Genomic DNA, 21,334 nt, shown 5'->3' with positions numbered 1-21,334 from the left:
AGTATTAAAAAAATTCAATATGGAATTCAATTTTGTTTTGGTTTGTTTAAGAATAATCGTTTGAAAAGTCTGCAAAATATACTGACAAGAATATTGAAAAATACTATATAAAACTAGATACTATAGAAATCAAAATTCATAATAAACAGTGAATTTTAAGTACACAAAATATAACAGAATTATTTAATGTTATACAGCAATCGAGCAACATTACGTAACAATATTTTTCAGTTCGTTTGCTTCATTTATAATATTACAAACGTATTATGTTAATAAATCGCTATATTAAAGTCTTTTTAAATATTTAAAATTTGCTTAAAATGTATAATCTCAATCTTGAACATATCCTATAATAGTGAAGTGACACTCACGAATAATAAAAGTTCATTATAAAAATGTAAATATTAAATTGAGAATTTTGAAAAAAGCTTTTCTTTAAAACTCTATATGTAGACTTGTATATGTACTTGTATTATACCATCTAATTTGAGTAGTACTCCCAAAAAACTATACGAAATATGTATTTTCATATTTTGATACGTTCAATTACAATCCACTAACGGGTATACAGATAACATTAAAATTTTAACATAATCAATCTTCTTCATAAATAACAAAAATTATAGCAATTTCAAAAAAATTTAGAAATATGTTTTAGTATACGAAATATTCACAAAATGTAAATATCAACTAATAAAGTAATAGACAGGTTTTCGATGATGTCATTTTATTGCTCTAAAATTTTTTACATAAAACGAAATGAGCAAATTAAATCTGGTATTAAAGAGGGTTGCCAAACCTGTTGTAATTACCCAAAACTCATGTATTTTTAATGTTTTCGGCCAACTTTAGTTTTCATGAATTCATTTTCAAAAATTATTAATTTTAAGACAATTAGACAAAATCTGAAGCCTTCAATTTTGAGAATTAAAAATTTAATTTCAAAAAAATATTTTTTTTAATTACATGAATTTTTTAATATACATTAAAAATATTTTATCATGTAAATGACACACTTTTCACAGTTTTCATTTTCAATTTTATTTATGACAACTGAAAATTTATTTATATGTAAATACTTTGAAATGCATTCAGATATGGCAACTCTGATACTTTATTATTTTACGCTATTCATACCTTTTTCTAAACAAATCATTTAAGAGCTTTAAGCTCTTCAATATTGAGTTGATATATAGCAGCAATAAATATTTGTTGTTGCCTTACATTCACAGTTCCGTTCTCATTTCATTCTTAAATAACAGATAACATGTAACAGATTTACTCATTTTTTATCATATAAAATTTATTTCTTGAAAACGGTTATGTTTTACAGGATGTGAAAAAAGTTTTCGTATACATAAAATAAATTTGGAAAAAAAACAAAATTTTTTTTTGTTTCGTTTTAATGCGCATCCCCTGAATTATGACATGTGCAATTTTAAACAAAAATATTTAAATATATTTTACATTAACTTAATCTATGAATGTGTGTGTGTGTAAAAATGGAATATAAACAATAATATTTTTTTCTAATCTGTTAAGTACCTACGAGTATATATATACATACACATGAATTACATAGCATATACGTGTTATGTATAAGCATAAAATGGGTCACACATTTTTTTTATTGTTAACTTTATGCCAAACAGAAAAAGAGAAAGTTTATTTTTTAGAAAAACAAAGTGCACACACACACATGCAGTTTACATAATTATATGGACTCAGAAATTTTTCTTTATACTAAATTGCGTCTATTTTAACCGTTCCAATATAATTTACATATAATTTCATTATACAATTTTACTTACATACTTGTATACACTTTGCAAAATGTTTTATTAAAGTACTATTACCGTAATTAACTAAAGACTTATTGATTTTCGTCCTTTATATTATTCATTTATAAATGAAAAGTAATTTGATCGAAAATATATTAATTACCTATTTTAATTAAATATAATATATGGATGTATGTATTTATATACATACGAAGGTGTGTGCGTAGAGATATTATATTCCAAGGTAAAGTAATTTTTAATATGTACAATATAATTTGAAAATTATATCAAAAATTCAACCTACAATATATTTTCACAAATCCTTTACCAACTAGTACAGTTTAAGGACATTTGTACTTATACAACATATAACGTATATTCTGGATTGATTTTGTTTACTTATATTGTTAAGTCAATATATTAATTATAAAAATTTCTTGAATACCTTCATGTAAAGTATATAAACAGAAAAAATTAATGTGTTATAAATTTGGAATTTCGTTTACTTTTAATGTACATTTCGTTCCGTAATATTTTATTTAATTTTTTTAAAATAAAATTATTCGAAATCCAGATTCAATCGTTTTATAATAGATTGAAAACATTACCTATTGACAATTGAAATCTAGAGCTTTTATTTATATAGCTCTAGAATCTAGAATCTTTAAATGTATGTAAATAATGAAAACGATCTATTAAAATAATTCCCTTCATTTCATGCAAAAATTTAGTCATAATTTCAAAAAAATTTATATATCTAGCTACCTTTACAAACAAATACAAACAATTAATTTAATTAAGGATTCAATTAATTTAATCCTGAAAAAGTACAAGTTCCCTGCATTGTCTGTCTTACAGCAGTCTGCACGAGACGGACCAATAGAAGCAGGAAATGGATGAGAAGGAGACCAATTTTCACTGTCTCCGCGTAGGGCAGAATAAGCGTGCCAGGGCTGAACGAGATATCGAAGATGAACATCGAAGATTTAGCCAGATTCCTCAGGAGAACTGTGTGGCTTATATTTATCACTACTAATCACACGCTCAGTAACGGCCTGGTGGTCACGGGGTAACGGTAGCAAAATAGCACTTTTATACTAATTGGAGTGCAATAGAGCTGCTGCACCGGTCACGTCAACTAACGAATTAGGTATCAAACTCCACCCAAACTATTTATACTACTCATGCTTTCAAATATTTATAAAATACTCACACTCTATAGGAATACGCTTAAAACTTAATTATAGAAAATTTATTAATAGAAGAAATTTCGTAATATCTTCCTCGGTAATATTATCTCTTATTACGGTTCGTAAACTTAAATTGTTACAAATTTGAAATATGTGTTAATAAAATAAATTACATTACATTCTACATATATAGATGTGTTAGTCTATGACTCTGTGTATCTATCATAAAAATTCAATAATTTTTATATCAAAAACTATTTTGAAAGATGCCTTCGATTGACTTTTTTATTGAGCAAAAAAATGAAGCATTAATCAATTGAAAGTGAAATACACGGTTATGTAATTTTGAAAGTTTTACGAGAATTAATTTAAAATATCGCGAAAGTAGCTTGTTGAAATTTTGTTTTTTTTTGGTAAAAAATTACTTGATTTAAAATTGATGACTTTCAAATGTTCCACTTAAAAATTATTCAATCAAATACAAAGGGTCTAATTTTACAAAACCAGTTAGCCTTTCCACATATCTATAAGTCTAAGAGCTGGATCTACTATATATGCATAGTAAACATTTGCAAAGGGCGCCGGAAAACGGAGGCGTCATTGAAAACTTAAAAAAGAAAAATTAAATTTCAAAATAAATTCCAGATTTTAATTCTATAGCATGATAATGTTACAAAAAAGTGTTTTACTGAAAATTAATAAGAGGAGGGGAGCCTACTTGTGAAAAACCATGTAGGGCAGCTTGGTACCGGACCTGAATTACGTCATATTCAACTTCGATCTCATCACTTTAATTTTCAATTGCAAATATCATGAAAATCCACCCACATTATTTAAATACGAAAAACTAGAAAAAACTTATGAGATATATACCTACACTCTCCAATTCAATTGTGTTTTCTCTTTACTAAAATTTACAATTAATTTTTTTTTATAACAACTACATGTACAAATACATATACATATGAAATGCAAAAAAATTATCTTTATACCAATGTACTAAAAACTGTAAATATTTTGCACATTAATAACATATTTAATTTACAACAACCATATATGCATGTTTTAATTGATATTGTTAAATTATAGCCGGCACAGCTGTCAGAAGAACTTTAAGATTTTATTTAATAATTTTTAAATTTTTAATTTTGTTTTGTTTTTATACTTGAATTACTCGCAAGCCACACATTATTCTGATCAATAACTATTACACATAATGCAAAACATTATATATTTAACAGTATCACGAGAAATTCTTTTGCAAGAAAAATATTTATATGAAATATTAATTGAGAATTAACAGCGAAACAGATCAGAAAGGTATTTGACCTTTCCGTTTTAAAATATCCAAATACACAAACATATATGTACATATATTACAAGCATAGTATACGTAAGATAGATAAGTTGTTGATTAAAAATTTCACACTAAATTTCTTCTTTAATTTTTTCTCTAAAATATAAAATCTATAAATATATGTTAATTAATAGACTCGATAAATAAAAAAATTTTAACTATGTATTTAAAAATTTTTGTTATATTATAAAAATAATTTAATAAATTTGCTTTTAACTCTAATTTAAAGCTCTGGATTCGGAATGTGTTTCTTCGTATATAGAAAAAATTCAAATTTTCAGAATACTTTCAAATAAATGTGCTGTTGAAGTAAATATCTTATTGCATATAATTAGGAGGAATTTTAAAATATATAATATTTTTAGAAACTTGTATGTGCTTATTAGAATAAAAGTTAAAACTGATTAAGACTGAATTCAAGGAAATTTGTAAGCACAAAAATAGACTGAACTGCCGTTAAACCTATCAATGACGAGGGGGCTCCAACCCAACCTGAAACGCACTTGGGTTGTCATAACTTCCTAAAACTAGATAAACTATAATTAAGCAAATTAAAAAAATTAAATTAAAAGAATTAATAGAAGGAACCGAGAATTTGAAATTTGCAAGTCGACAACATATTCACAACACAAGTAAAGAGAGGAGGTTGAAAAAATTTTGATTTATTAAAATAAAAAGCGTACTTACGATATTTATTACCTGTTAAAATTAAATTACAAATTTGAGGAGAACTTAAATTTCACAAACGGGAGAACACCCATACAGACCAGCCTGGTAGTACAACTGATATTTTTTCTATAAATCTAATAGCTGGAATAATCTTAATTTTAGATACCTTTTCACAACTTACTTATATTTTGAATATTTTGTTATTTTTAAAATTTTTTCCTTAAATTCTAAATATTCTACCTATCATTATGTCGTAATAATTTCTTATACGAGAAATATTTACGACAGTCAACCCTCGTAATAATTTCATTGTTCGCTTTTTAATTTTAACCCTTAAAATTGTAGATAAATTTATGTAGTATTTTCTCATGCAATTAAAATTTACAAAAAAAAAAATAAATATGTGTAATAAACCCTTCAATTTAAATTTATTTGTTATTGTTTTCTTTTTATTCCTCTAATTTTCTTTTCTTTAAAATTTTTTTATTAAAAATATAAAAAATACTATCGCACTATCCAGAATAATGTCGTGTAATAATCGAATAAAATAACAGCAACTTTGTATGCAATGTATAACGGTTACAAAGTCCTAATAAAGCACATGGTTATATTATTTAAACATTCATTTACATACATAAATTTTACGTACATACATACATATTTATAATATATGTACATATTATTATTATACTTTTGTGCCTATGTAAATTTTAGATACATAAGGCGAATATAAAAAATATTAATAAGGGGTTTACGTTTTCCTTCCTTCTTTCTGTTAAAAGACTTACATTGTGCATATATATGTATATTTATATGTATATATATTTGTATGTATGTGAATAGGAGAATGACTAAAGAAAATATATTTTTTTTTTATTCTTTAAAATATTCATAAACATTCCATTTATGCAATACGAATGTAAATTAATGGTGGGCATGGTATTAAATTCATTCATATTAGAAAAAATAAAGTGTATACCAACTTATTTATACATACATACATAATGTGTGTCATATACTAAGCCGCTACAATTTATATATTCTGTATATACCAAATTATAACCTATATACGTGTATACTTAAGTATATCCTATATAAGGCATGTTTGTATAAAAATATTAAAAGCAACATTCGGAAAACAAATTGAATACGCGTCTCTTATTCCGTTTTCTTTTTCTTTAACCACATTTTTGCCTTCTTCCACAGTTAACCTCTGCAAAAATAGAGGTTAAATTATTATTTTTTTTTTTTAATTTAAGAAAATTTTAAGTATCTACTATAGTTAATTTGGAAAAATATTTTTATAATTCCAGTTATATAATTTAATTATTTCGGGAATATTAAACTTTTTCTATTTTTTTTAATTTCCTTTTTTTCATTCTACGAGTATTAAATTTTAATGTCGTTTTTTTTTCTTTATTGGTTTGAAAATAAAAAAAGATATCATTTTTAGTTGACACAACGCCCTCTGGTTAACAAATAAATATTCTATATCCTAATATTACACATAAATATAAATATGTTCCTCTACATGGGTAATACATAGAATACGTGAACGCAACATAATATTATAACGGTACCACAATTTACAATTAGGATTGGTATGTAACAATATTTTTTTTATGTATGCATAAGTTACTTGAAAAAAATGTGTATGCCATCGTAATGTAGAGCTCGAATTGAAAATTAACTTTCAAAATTAATGAACCATATTATAGTACATATATGTACATAAGTATGTTCATAAGTAAGTACATATAATATGTGGCACATACAAGAAAAAAGCACACTTTCTATCTGTTATACTTTATTATAATAATGTAAGTACTTTCGTATGTAAAAGTAAATCAAACAAACATAGTTTTCTCTTTTCCAATTTTATAATCTCATCAATTGCATAGTTTTCTTTTTTAAAAACAAAAAAAAAAAATTAAAAAGAATTAAAAGAGTAAAACAATTTTATAGAATTTAAACAAAAACAAAATTGGTTTATTACTTGACAATCATAAGATTATTATGGGAGCGAAATATTATTTAAAACATACATACCTAAATATGTTTTTCATTCTCTATCTTCCAGTTTGTAAGAGCATTGAAATTTTTTCCGAGTTGCTTTTTGCTAATTCAAGTGCATTTCAAATGGAATTAAATGCTTCGTCAAAATATCTGCATAAACAATATGGAAGGCGATACTGCGCCTAAATGTATGCCGCTTTCACAATATAGAAGTCTTTTTTATATTTCTCTTATGAATGGCAAATAAATGTTTGTGTACTTAAAATACGCAATACGTTCAGACTAAAATTTTTAAAATTTAAACATGGTGTATGTACATCGCTTTTAAAACTGCTATTATGACGTAGGAAAAATTTTACATAGTAACAAAGCGTCATTTAAGTGATATAAGTTGTATGATGCGTCTTACAGACTGAGGTTGCTTTTATATTCTTTTACATACACTGCTTGCATACGTATTTTTTATACAAGATGAGAAAATGTATTATGAACTTGAATAATTTCATATATATATGTATGTGATATATACATATGTATGTGATTATGAACTTGAAATACTACATGTTAAACTTGTTGAATTATCACTTATTAATTTTGCAATATCAATTACATAATTAATATTATTAAAATGAAATACAAAAATTTATTGCATTTATATGTGATTCATAACAAAGTTTATATAGCACAATATGATTAAAAGTAATTGAAATTTCTTATCTCTCTATATAAAATATATAATTTTTTTTTTTAAATAATGAACTTCACAAAGCCGGTGTGATAATTTTTTGCAAAAATTTCAAAAAATACAATAATAAAAAATTATATTATCTTTATATTATACACATACATGCATACATGTAATAAAACTCTATCTTTATAGAATTTTATATAAATTTTTTATACTAAATATATTTATAAAATATAAATGCATACGGTATATATAGGGTATCCGAAAATGAGTATATAAAGTTGACCTGAGTTATTAATAAAAATGGAAAAATTAGGCGGTTTCCAGAAATTGCAAATTTGAGGCCTCACAACTCGAGAAGGGAGGCTCGTGAAAGCAAAATATCATTATGCGATATTTGCTCGGCTGGAAGTATTCTATTATCTTACTTTCAGAATACCATCAAGTCTCGGACACCCTATATATTTTTACAAAAAAACGTATATACGATTATTTCTTAATTTCAAATTTTTATTATCAAAATAATACTGCCATTTATACTACAATTTGTATGTATAAATGTGTGTAGATGAATAATTAGTTATTCATACTTTTAAGCTCAAATAAAATTTTTTTTTTTCATATTAATAAAAATTTATTACTAAAAGCTACACAAGATTCAGTCGTATAGTAAAAAAAATAATCTCTTAATTTTGCAAAAATTAAAAAAAAATTATTAAACTGTCATGGTGTCATTTAAGTAGAGGTACCGAAATGGAAAAATTTTTTGTTTTCAAGATTCTAAAAATAGATTTGGACTTTTTAAGTTTTTGACGTTCTTGTAATTTGTAAGGCAAAATAATTTTAGCAAAGTTCTTTAACAAAATATTTTACTGTTTTAAAAAAAAAATTTTGGTTTTTTATAATTTTTATGTATACAATATTTTTTTTTGTTAATTATTCAAAAACTCGATTTGAAAATAAAAAAAAAAAAACTAATTTTTTTGTTAACTTGAACTTGATATGAAAAATTTCTTGTTTGTTGGTCTTATCTTTGTACCTACCTATGTACTTATTTTTTTGGGAATCCTGTTTAGTTTCTGAAAAAATTTTTTAGGATCAACTTTTATAAATATTGTAGGTAGTTTTTTTTTGTATTTTACCTTAATTTATTTTCTTTATTTTAATTAATATAATGAGATTACAATTAAATATAGCAATTCCTAAACTCACTGTTATATGGCGAGTTACATAATACCGGCGCTTTTTAATTAAAAAATGATATTCGTTATTATGTCTACGAATGCATTAATAATATATTGGAAGAGAAAAATATTTATGAATAATCCCTTAAACATATGTAGATATTATGATATATACAAATGTATATATGTATATGTAAGTATAGATGGTTATTTATTATTTTCATAATATCCATAAATTTATCCAATAACCATTTTAATACCAGTTCAACAGAGTATACAAACATACATACATACATTGTACATACTGTTATATTGACTGACTGACTATTTAAATGAAAGAAAAATAAAATTTCTTTTTCGGCTTTTCTCTTTCTCTTTCCTTCTCATTTTATTGTCCATTAACATATATATATTAATATATATATATATATATATATATACATACATTATATCTTTAATAACAATTTTTGTTTTTGCTTTCTTTTTTAAATCGCATTTCAGTTTGAATCAGAATTTCAACCGGTGTACATCACATCCTAAAGAAAACGACTGAAGAGTGAAAAAAAAAAATTCTAAAATCGGAAGAATATAGAATTTTTGATTTTTTTTTGCATTTTTTCATTTTTTTATAATATATGTATATATAGCTTTAACTAGAACAATATATACTTACTACATATAAACATAACTATTATCGAACATTTTATGTTATGCCGTTTACTAACATAATCAATGTACAATATTATATAGCAGCATAGAGAGAAAGAGAGAGAGAATTAAAAAGAGAGTATATGAATACTAAAATTAAATACGAAATTTTTAATATAAATAATAAATTGTTGGAATATATGAAAAATCGATTTGAAGTTGGTGATCTAATACAAAAAAAAAATAAAAAGAAAAAAATTAATAAAAAATTTTAAATATATTGTGTTTAATATTAATTAAAACGTTGTATTAAAATTCCGTTTTAGTTCACATTCAACTTATTCTTATTTAAATAAATTATAAAAAAAAAAAATTAAATTGAATTAAAAAGTTCGCGGGTTTTTAAATTCATTGTTTCAATTCAATTTATTCACTCAATATAACAACGCCAGTCCAGTCAAACCCTTAGTTTATTCTACATTTATTGTACTTATACCACATTTATTTGTGTAAATGCGTATGTACTCCATATGAGCAATATTGTTAAAATTTGGAATTAAAAAAAAAAAACATAGAGAGGAAAAGAATAAAAAATTAATAATTAATTATTTTCGAAATTTTGTTTTGTAAAAATAATTTTTACATTATGAAATTAATTTTTGGTATATTAATACTTAAAAGTATATTGGCAATAAGTTATGGCCATAAAATACTTGGATTATTTCCGACGGTAGCAAAATCACATCATATTGTTGGTACAGCATTAATGGAAAAATTAGCTGAACGTGGTCATGAAATAACAATGGTGTCACCATTTAAAGCTGATTCAAAATTATCAACCTTGAAAAATTTCCGTGATGTTGTAATCGAAGAAACATATAATCAATCGAGACGTAAGTTTATAAATTAAAATAAATATGTAGGGCTATAGCTACCTAACTAAGTCATCTAATCCATTCTAAATATTAGTAAATTATTATAAGTAATGAGTGTAGTCATTTTAAAAGAAAAAAAAAACAAAAATTTTGCGTTTTTCAGTTCTTTCATATCTTTTCAACAAATTTAAAGCAAATTTAGAAAAATCTATTGTCCATGTATAAAAATCTAGGTACATACACATGTACATAATATGTCTGTAGACTATAATTTGTGAATATAAACGTTCTTTTATCCTTGTAATAATGTATGTATGTATGTATAATGGTCAATGGACTTTACTTACCTGTGTGCTTTATTTTTCTTGTTTTTTTTCTTTCTTTGCAAAATGGTAGAAAAATGTGTACTAATTCGAATTTTTGACGGCTACGTGTCCAAAACTTGCCAAGGCTAAAAAATAAAAAAAAAATACATGTATGTATATAAAAAAAACATTTACTTTGAATTCAATTTAAATTTTTGGTCTCATGAGTAAGTCATTCAAATGGATTAATAAATGAAGCTAAAAAAGAAAAAGGCAATGAAATGAAATTAATAAAGAGAAAAAGAAGTTGTACTCTTTGTAAAAAAAAAAATTAATTTCTCCAAAAGAACTTTTATTAAAAGTAAAAAAAAGAAATGAATATTAAAAAAAAATTAAAGATAACAACATATAAATATATATATATATATGTAACCACATATATCATACCCATTTGTACATACAGAAATATACACGTACGCGCATAAATATTAAATATGTACATACAAACATAATTAGTATTTAGTCTTGTACTTTGAATCTTTTTCATCATGATGAGATACATTTAATGAACCGAACCGCATGATACCTAAATAAATATATTGCATATATGTACTTATATACATGTTATACTTTTACAGACATTTTATATTATGATATGATATATATAGTGATATATACAACAATATAACAATATATTTCATAAAATACATATGATATATATAGTGATATATACAACAATATAACAATATATTTCATAAAATATATATGATATATGTATATAGTGATATATACATATATATTTTATGAAAATCTCAGTTACGGTGATATTTTTCTTTAATATAAATGTACCTTCAAAAGTAAAAACTACCAAATCATATTGATCAAGGCTGCAGTTTTGATCACAGACCGAAATAACATAAGGTCTCAAATTATTTACACTCAAAGCAATATAGAATTTAGTCCTGGGTAGGTTAAAATCCATAGTCTAGTATAAAGAAAATTAAGACCTATTCTGTTTCGGACATTTGGTTTGGAGAAAATTGTTAAATAAAAAATTGCAAAAATTTATAAAAATAAATAAAATTTTGCCACTTTATAAAATAGACTTACAAAATCTGTGAAGCCGAACTTTAAAATCTATGTTTTGTCTACTTTCCATAGCTGAAAAATATTTCCTCATATATATACCATTATCAAATACAATAAATTAAAAATTTTTTAAAAAATTAATATTTTTAAAGTTATATTTCAAGTATTACAATTAAATATATATATAATAAAATCTCTCAGAACTCAAAAATTATTTTATTTTTGATGGCTTCACCATGCTTATACACGTTTACCGTAACATTCGTAAGTATTCACAAAGGTATAAATATTTACCTGAATAGCATACCTATTTCTTATGAAATGAAATAAAAAAACTTTTTTTCAAGTTATTTTCTTTTGCTTTCTAACCATCATTGAAATATTTCTGAATTTATGTATGTATATTTATATATCTATGTATTTCGTATAATATATTATGTATGTGTATATATACTTATTTAAGAGTATTTTAAACATTTCTATTTTAGTTATTCTTACCAATATGAGTGAATGAATAATTTACCGGTGAAAAATCTAGCTATAACATTTTTAGCTATACTTAGAGACTTTGATAAACATTAAAAATATTTTATAAAATAAATATTTTTATATAATGAATATCTGCTTGGATATATAAACATATGAGAAAAATATAAGTAATTATACTTAATATATATCAGTATATACTAAGTATATGAATTTATAACTAAAATACGGTGGAATTCAGACAAACTCCATTTCAAATTTTATCAAAGTTTATCAGCTTCCGTAATTTGAAAATTGATCTGTGTAACTCATATAAAACTGGGTTGTGTATTAATATCGTATTACTGTGATATTAAAGTTGGAGCGAATTTTCAATAGACAAACATATACTTACGTGATAAATATTTTGTAATTTCATAACAACTTTTAATTTATTTTTCAAAAATTACGGAACTTAACAATTAATTAATTAAAAATTAATTAGTACTTACTATGAATCGATAATTAATTGAAAATGGCTCGTGGTACAATTTTGTATAATTATATCAATAACAAAATAAGTATCTGCAGTATATTATGGGTAACTGCATGTTTTACTTCCCATATGATAATCACATGGTTGTGAAAAGATCGGCCGTAAATGTGAAATATGCCAATGAAAAAATCTGTGTAGTTCCTAGTTCCTATTTGAAACGATTCCCACAAAATACACATTAATTCATTCTTTCCGCAAACAAAACGGATATCGAACCTATGATACAGACAAGCAGACAATCAGCCAGACAAACAGATTGCTAAACATGTATATAGATATGCCTATCTCACCAAAAATAATCTCTTTACGTTTCTCTAGCATGGTCGTCAAATATATTTTGATTGAAAGCATTACATGTGAAATTTGAAAAAACAATCACAATGCAACTTGAATTATTGCATAAATTAAGGGTGATAATGAATCACGTATACTTAAATATAGAATAATCGATGGTGTACTGTAAATTAAATACATATACACATCTCTGATTGTTATATTATATATACATATATATCTATGTATATACTTTATAATAAAAAAACTAACTGCCTAAAAATATTTATATTCTATTTTTAAAATTAATTCACTAGACAGTTTAAGCTTTTTTTTTCTTTTCACAATATTACCGACATATAACAACAAAGGAACGTACATATATAATTAAAGGATGGTGAGAAAATTTTCAACGTATTTAAATGTATTGTACACATATATATATATATCACATTTACATTCATTGGTATATATACCCTATTATAGTTCAGTCAATTAATATAAAGCTTAAATTACATATTTTAATTGGTATAATTTAAATTAAGTCAGAATAGTTAATAATGTAAAATGTAATTAAGTAGGTGATTACTATTAACTAAGTGGTTTGTTTCTCTACTTTAAAATGAAGTAAGCAAACATATACAAAATTCCAGAACAAAGTAAAAGATAACAGACTTAACACAAATTTTTTTTTATTCATCATTTTTTCCTTATTTCTCTTCTTATAATTTTTCGCCAGGTGGCACTAGGTTTCATAGTTCAGTTTTTCGTCTCTTCTTTTTTTTTTAAAATGTATGAATAAGTACATGTACACAAAAATATTCTTTTGATAAATGCTTTTTGGCGCTCTCCTTTTCTGTTTAAAAAAAAAAATATCCGAGAACATTTTTAGGGCAATTTATTTTCTTTTGTGTTAAATGAACACAAAAAAAATTTTTTTGTTTATTTTAAATGCAATTAAAAAATCTAAAATTATAAATCACAAATTAAGAATAAAAATTGATTGAAAAATTTCCATATTCTTCAACTATTATACAAAGAGAGCAAAAAATTTAAAAAAAACCAAGGAAAAATCAAATTTATCGAATAATTATACTTAATTTAAGAAAAAAGAAGAATATTGAAATGTAATCAAACAGAAAACAAATTAAGATCTGACAACTTAAAGATCAAATTATAATTAAGATATTTTCACTCAAATAAGAAAATGTTTGAATAATTAGACGATCATTTGAATTTGACGTAAACATCTCTGAAGTTTATAATTTCCGGCACACAGTAGTTCCGTTTTTGCAATAGTATGGCTGTAACGTAATAATCACAACATTTTTTTTATGCGAGAATCCATTTAATATTGTTCTCTTTAACCAGAACAACGCATCTAAATTCTCTTTCATTCTTTTTCTTAAGTGGTTGCCCTCTATACTCATTTTAAAAGAATATTATCTAAATGTGTTTGTTTATGTTTCTCAGGTTATACTTACATAATTTGATATTATGATTAATGGATAAATTTTAAAATTTTTATAATCTAATTAAATAACAAGAAAAAAAATAATTATGTTTTTGATAAATACGTCCCCATTTGTATTTAATGGGCTATATATGTTACGTTATTTATAGGAAACCAATTGAAATTGTTATTAATAATTTTGAGCAATAATTTTATGTTTTTTATCCAGAAACAGAAATTCATTAATTAATTTTTTTAATTTCAAAATCAATGAAATGGTATTGTTTACTTTTTATTTCCAAAAAACAGAAACACCCCGTTATATTAATTATTTAAATTTACCCACAAATCTTATAATTATTATTTAATTACCCATATATTTTTATATTCATTTTATAGTTATGCATGCAACTATACTATGTACGAAACACAAGTCCAATTAAAAAAAAAATAAAATTTTAACAAAATAATGCCGGGAATAATTAATTGATTTACTATATTTTTTTCCTAAATATGAATAAGTAAATACATTAAATAATTTTAGTTTGTTGGCGTGACCGGTGCTACTGGTCCGCAGCACTCAATTACCACTAATGTGTTGTTTAGATACCACCCTCCAGTGACAACCAGGCCATCATTGAGCATACAATTACTGATATCTAAGCAAACAGGTTATATTTTTTCGAGTTGATCCCCGATGCAAAAATTTCATGCCAATTCGAGATACAAATTTTCGACCTCTAGCCCAGACCCGTCACGTTTGCTCTAATTTGTTAATTTTATCATTTTAATGCTGCCTATCGCAATTTCTCTGTGTTTGTAAAATTTAAAAAGGAGTTTATGGTTTCGACATAAATTACCCAAAAATTTCTCAAATTTTAGGTCTATGAAGCCTTTAATTTTAAAATGGAGGAATGTTGATAAAAATTTTCTTCTAATATAAAATAGTTTAGTCTGTTATATGGGCATAAATTCTTTAACTTTTCTATGATTATCAATATAAAAGTTTTATTTTAACAGAAGCATGTACAGGGGGACGGGGCTGACAGAAATGTTTAATATACATATTTCTTGTCAAATACGAGAAATATAAGATTTCGTACTGTTTCATTACGCAGTTAATTATAAAAAAGATGAGATATAAATAATTATGATATACTTCGTAGATATAATTGCATAACAGATAAGAAGTATATGTAAATATAAAATTATTTATTCAAATCCAGATATGTATGTATATGTAAGTACAATTAAATTTGGATTAATGCAAAGGAACAAGCCAATTTTTCAGCTTAATTAGGCAGATATCAGGTTTATCAAGTTAAAAATGATAAAATTTAATATTAAATGAAATTTATAATAATTTTTATAATTATTACTTTAAAAGCTTTTATTATTACTTTACTAAGTATATTTATTTATCAATTAATTTATTTATGTAATCAATACTTCAATAATCAATCAATTGTAACATTAATTTAGAGTAACTAATCAATTATAGTTACTCACTTTGAATATTTCATTTGATTGGCATTTGAATAATAAACATGGTCAGTAGTAAAGTTTTCATTCTAATTAACCTTCAGTTGATATTCCAAAATAATTAAATGATAATACAAAAATGAAGAAAGAAATTTAAATTATATTATTTTTTTACATTTATAATATTATTATATTATATTTTTATTGCAGACTGTAATGAGTATCTACTGAGTAAAACAAAATTCAACTTTTCAATTCATCTGAATACAAAATGAAATTTTGTGTATATGCACTTGAAAGATCAATATTTCTTAGATATAAAGATAACCAGAATTAAATTTGTTTATATAAAAATTAAACAAGAAAAATATTATAATTTTTTTTTTTTGAAATTTTAAGAACAATGGAATAAAATATTTCATTTAATACTCAATTACATTTACGAATATAACAAAAAGATCAATTTGATTTAAAAAAAAATTTCTTAAGTGCAAACTTTGAATATTGTCGAAAATTCCACTGATATATAAAAAGATTTTGCTAATTAACAACTTTACTTTAATTACATCTAAATTGCTAATTTTAGAGCTATTTTACATGCAATTCTATAACTCAGAATATCTTATAGTAGTCATGGCAAATGCATGATAATTAATGCAATCCATTTTATGTTATTCTCATTATAAGAATATAAAATTAACAAGTAGTTTTGGGGTTAATGATTTCAAATATTGGGGATACCTTTTGCTTATTTATTTAAAATAATACTTAGAAAAAGAGTTACCCTCCCATAGGCATGTTTATGCAAATAATTGCCTTTGCAAACAGAGCAGTACTTCGTGACAACATGACCCATGAAATTGAGAAAGATACTTTAAAAGACGCAAAAACTTAAAATTTTATCCAATTTCTAACAATTGACATTTGTGTAATTGTTGAATTTTAGTTTGAAGATCAAGTGAGGGTTAATTTGAAGTTTAAAATTTTTATTTTTGTATCAGCTACATTTGATTGATGGCTGTTATATGGTTAAATTTTAATGATATTCCAAAAATAATATGTTGCATAAAAAATTTTACATTCTTACCCTTATGTGTTATTTGCGTTTCCTTGAAACCGATTCCTTATTTTATATCCGATAAATCGAAACGTATCATATCTCTCTTTACATGCGAAATAAAAATATTTTTCTGTCTCGATATCTGTAAATTAGAAATTTTAAATTGTACAAACCTACAAACTTACCTACAAAAAAAAATGAAATTAGCTTATAAAGTTGTTAGAATCATAATTTTATTGAACTCTAGATATGTTTGAATAATATAATGTAGTCCCAAATAATAAAAAATAATTTTCGAACAAAATTTGAGAACATTAAAAATAAAATTCAAAAAACAATGAAAATACGGAAAAATCCAAATAAATTAGAAAGCTTTCAAGACAAAAACAATTCTCTCCATTATAGTTTTCCCGTACCGTAATAATTTAACTTGAACCATTCATTACTTTGATGATCTACACCCAAATGTCTAAGTATTTATGACAATGGACATTATTTATACTTAAAAGTCGAAAATAAGGTTACCACAACACATCACATACAAACATATATTCAGTAATATTTTATTATTAACATTTATATATAAAACAAAAAATAAACGAGTCTTGATACTAATAGGATTATACAAATACATTATAATCCAGCATTAATTTTGCAAAAACAAGAAAAAAGGACATTTTTTCTCCTAATTTTCAGTAGTTATTAAGGACATAACAACAAAAAACAAAACACAAAAAAATATTATTAATGATCTAATTTTCTTCTCTCTCTTTTTATTTTTTAGCAATGATTGAAAGCATTTTTGAAATGGTTACAACAAAAAATATTTTTGAAATATTTCATGGATTCTCAGATATTGGTATTAAAATCTCAAATTTAACAATGCAGGAGCCAATGATACAAAAATTATTAAAATCAAATGAAAAATTTGATTTAATTATTTGTGAAATGACAATGAATGAAGTATTACTCGGTTTTGGTCATCGTTTTAATGCACCAATTATTGCTGTATCAACATTTGGACCATCATTATGGACAACAGATTTAGTTGGTACACCATCACCATTATCATATGTGCCACATCCATTTTTAAAATTATCTGATAAAATGAATTTAATTGAAAGAATAATGAATATATTAGCAGCAACATATGAACGTATCTATTATGATAATTTTTATTATCCACGTCAAGTTAATTTATATAATGAACATTTTCCAAATCCAAAACCATCATTACAATCATTACGTGAAAATGTATCATTAGTATTAGTTAATAGTCATTTTAGTTTAACAGCACCGAGACCACTTGTACCAAATATGATTGAAGTTGGTGGTTTTCATTTAAATAGAACAGAAAATCCAATACCAAATAATATTAAAACATTTTTAGATACAGCAAAACATGGTGCAATATTATTTACACTTGGTTCTGAAATAAAAACAACTGAATTACCACCAGAAAAATTATCAGCTATATTAAATGTATTTAGATCATTAAAACAAAAAGTTTTATTTAAATGGGAAAATTGGAATTTACCAAATAAACCAGATAATGTATTAATAAGTAATTGGTTTCCACAAAAAGAAATTTTATCACATTCAAATTTAAAATTATTAATAACACAAGGTGGTCTATTAAGTATTATGGAAGCAATTAATGCTGGTGTACCATTTATTGGTATACCATTATATGGTGATCAATATATGAATATGAAATTTGCTGAAAAATCTGGTATCGGTATATCATTATCATATGATATGTTAGATGAAAAAGAATTAAGAACAGCTGTTGCATATATATTAGAGGATCAAGATTATGAACATAATATTAAAGAATTAAAATCACGTTATGAAGATCAACCAATAAAACCAATTGATAATGCAATTTATTGGATTGAATATGTTATAAAACATAAAGGTGCTATACATATGAGATCAGCTGGTCAACATTTAAATTATATACAATATCATAATATTGATGCATTAGGAATATTATTTGGAATTGCTTTTATAATATTTTATTTAATATGGGCATTAATTATGAAATGTTTATGCAGTGGACGTAGTAAACGTCAAAAATTTCAAGAAACAAATCAACCAAATCATAAAATTAAATATTCAAAAAAGAAAAAAAATAATTAATTTTAGGTTGTTAAATTAAAAAAAAAATTCATTTCATTTTTTTTTTTTTTTTTAATTTTGTTTCCTTAACTTTATAAAAAAAACCTTTAAAACCTCCTAAATGTTCTTGTTTTTTTTTTTTTTGTTTTTGTAATTTTAGAATTCAATTAAACTTTCTGTTAGCTAATTTAAAATTACAATTAATAAAGTAAAAGAAAAAAAACATAAATAGACTAGCAAAATAAGACTAGAATTTTTTTTTTTAAATTTCTGATTAAGACTAATGTTCTTGTGTAATGCAATTTTATTTTAGTATTCTTACAAACACACCGGAAAATGATTTAAAATAGCCGTGAATTGAATACACTGTTTTGGAAAATATAGTCTTACTATATTTTCTGATAAACTACATGTATATCATATGAGAATCTATATGCAACTAATAAAGCTTTATGAAAAATTTATTGCCAACTCTATTTTACATCCAACAGTTACATTGGGATTTATGTCACTCTTCATATCACCTCCAGTTTTTCAATAAACTCATTATCTCTCTTTTGGCGAGTTCAATAGAGGTTTACAAAGAATATGAAATGAAGATTGATAAAAATTTTCTTACTACACCAAATAATTATTAAATTTAATAATGGCTGCTACCGGTTTAAAATCTAACTCACATTTTTAATGAAAATTCAAATTGGCCTTTCTAATTTTATCTTTCGAATACTAAAATAAAAAAATTGCATTAAAAAAATTACACTTAATCTGATTTTTTTGTGAACGATAACAGTATATTTTTTTCCTCAATTATTTTACTAAACTAAAATTTGTAATTTTTCAATAAAAATATTTGAAAAAAAAAAATAGGGAAAAAATATACTAAAAATTAAAAAAAAAAAACGAAAGATCTCTGAGAAATAAAAAATAAATGAAAATAATAAAAAAGAAAAACCCAATTTAAATTCATTTTTTAATTACTTAATATAGTATAATACTCGAATTTTAAATTAAAAAGATTAAATTAAAAAAAAAATATATAAAATATTTTAAAGGATGAATAGAAAAACAAACAAACAAACAAAAAATAATTAGAAAAAAAGATTTTTTTTTTTAATTATTTTAAGTCAAATGTTTTCTTACCCAGCATTTACACATACAAGTTACTTGCAAGCAAGTTTGTATAATATTAATTGTCAATTAGTTTTTCGAAATGTCAAATTACTTGCTATTATGACGTAGGCGTTTAGCAAGTTAATTTTTGAAAATGTCTTTGAGAAGAAAACAACTAGCAATATATTATATAATTGTTTATAAATTTTAGAAACCATAAGTTTGCTAAGTTTAATTTTTTCAAAACAAAATTCAAAAATTTTAAATTAAAAAAAAAAAAAAATCAAAACAAATTTTTTTTTGTGAATTTCTCAATATGTCAAATTACTTGCTCAAATTACTGGCAGCAAAATTTTCTTGCAAGTTGAACTGCAAGTAAACAAGCAAGTAGAAATATTTCAATGTGTTAGTAAAATTTTTGTATGTATTGCAACTTTCTTGCAAGTAACTTGTACGTGTAAATGCTGGGTTACCAAAAACAAAAAGAAAAAAAAAAACAAAAGTACACTAAAAGAAACGAAAATTTTGAAATTTTTTTGGTAAAAAATAAAAAAAAAAATGTGAAAGAAAAAGAAAATATTTAAGAAAAAAAAAAATGGAAAACTTTAATAATTAATTATTGTCTTGTTAATTCAAAAATTTGATTTTTACTAATAAAAAAAAAAAGAAAAAAAAACAACCAAACAAATAAATAAATTCTTTTTGATAAAATTGTTGAAATTCTTTGAAAAATAATTTTAATTTTTCTATTTTATATAAACTTTACAGACTACATTAAAAAAAAATAAAATTAGAGCCAGAAATTATTTTCGATTCTAGTTCAAAATTTAATTTCTAGTTTAAAATTTAATTAAATTGTAAATTTTTGCAGTATGCAAAACTCTAAGTGTATAGTTTGTTTATAACATTTCAATTCTCTACGTTTTAATATTAAATATTTTCTAATAATTTATGTAAAAAAATATGCAACACAGGATTTTGTAATGCTCTTGAATTAAGATCAAAAATTATG

At 23.6% G+C, this 21,334-nt stretch overlaps 1 protein-coding gene across 1 annotated transcript; it reads left to right on the top strand.

Moving 5' to 3' along the window:
* Positions 1-2,788: 2,788 nt before the first annotated feature.
* Positions 2,789-20,980, top strand: LOC129610016 (UDP-glycosyltransferase UGT5-like). The gene is made up of 3 exons (XM_055522321.1): positions 2,789-2,931; positions 9,387-10,426; positions 17,876-20,980. Exons 2-3 carry the CDS (start codon positions 10,180-10,182, stop codon positions 19,231-19,233), a joined length of 1,605 nt encoding a protein of 534 aa, XP_055378296.1. The 5' UTR covers positions 2,789-2,931; positions 9,387-10,179; the 3' UTR covers positions 19,234-20,980.
* Positions 20,981-21,334: the final 354 nt, after the last annotated feature.

This window comes from Condylostylus longicornis, unplaced genomic scaffold, assembly GCF_029603195.1.
Source record: "Condylostylus longicornis isolate FDR11 unplaced genomic scaffold, ASM2960319v2 ptg000043l, whole genome shotgun sequence".
Classification (NCBI taxonomy): Eukaryota; Metazoa; Arthropoda; class Insecta; order Diptera; family Dolichopodidae; genus Condylostylus; species Condylostylus longicornis.
The sequence above is the reverse complement of the archived record's forward strand: the minus strand, read 5'-3'. Positions and strand labels throughout refer to the sequence as shown.

Bases quoted from the DNA above. Each gene is read 5' to 3' on its own strand.
- LOC129610016 (XM_055522321.1), top strand. From the start codon at position 10,180: ATGAAATTAATTTTTGGTATATTAATACTTAAAAGTATATTGGCAATA. The intron at 10,427-17,875 runs GTAAGTTTATAA...TTTATTTTTTAG, and splicing joins AACATATAATCAATCGAGAC to CAATGATTGAAAGCATTTTT.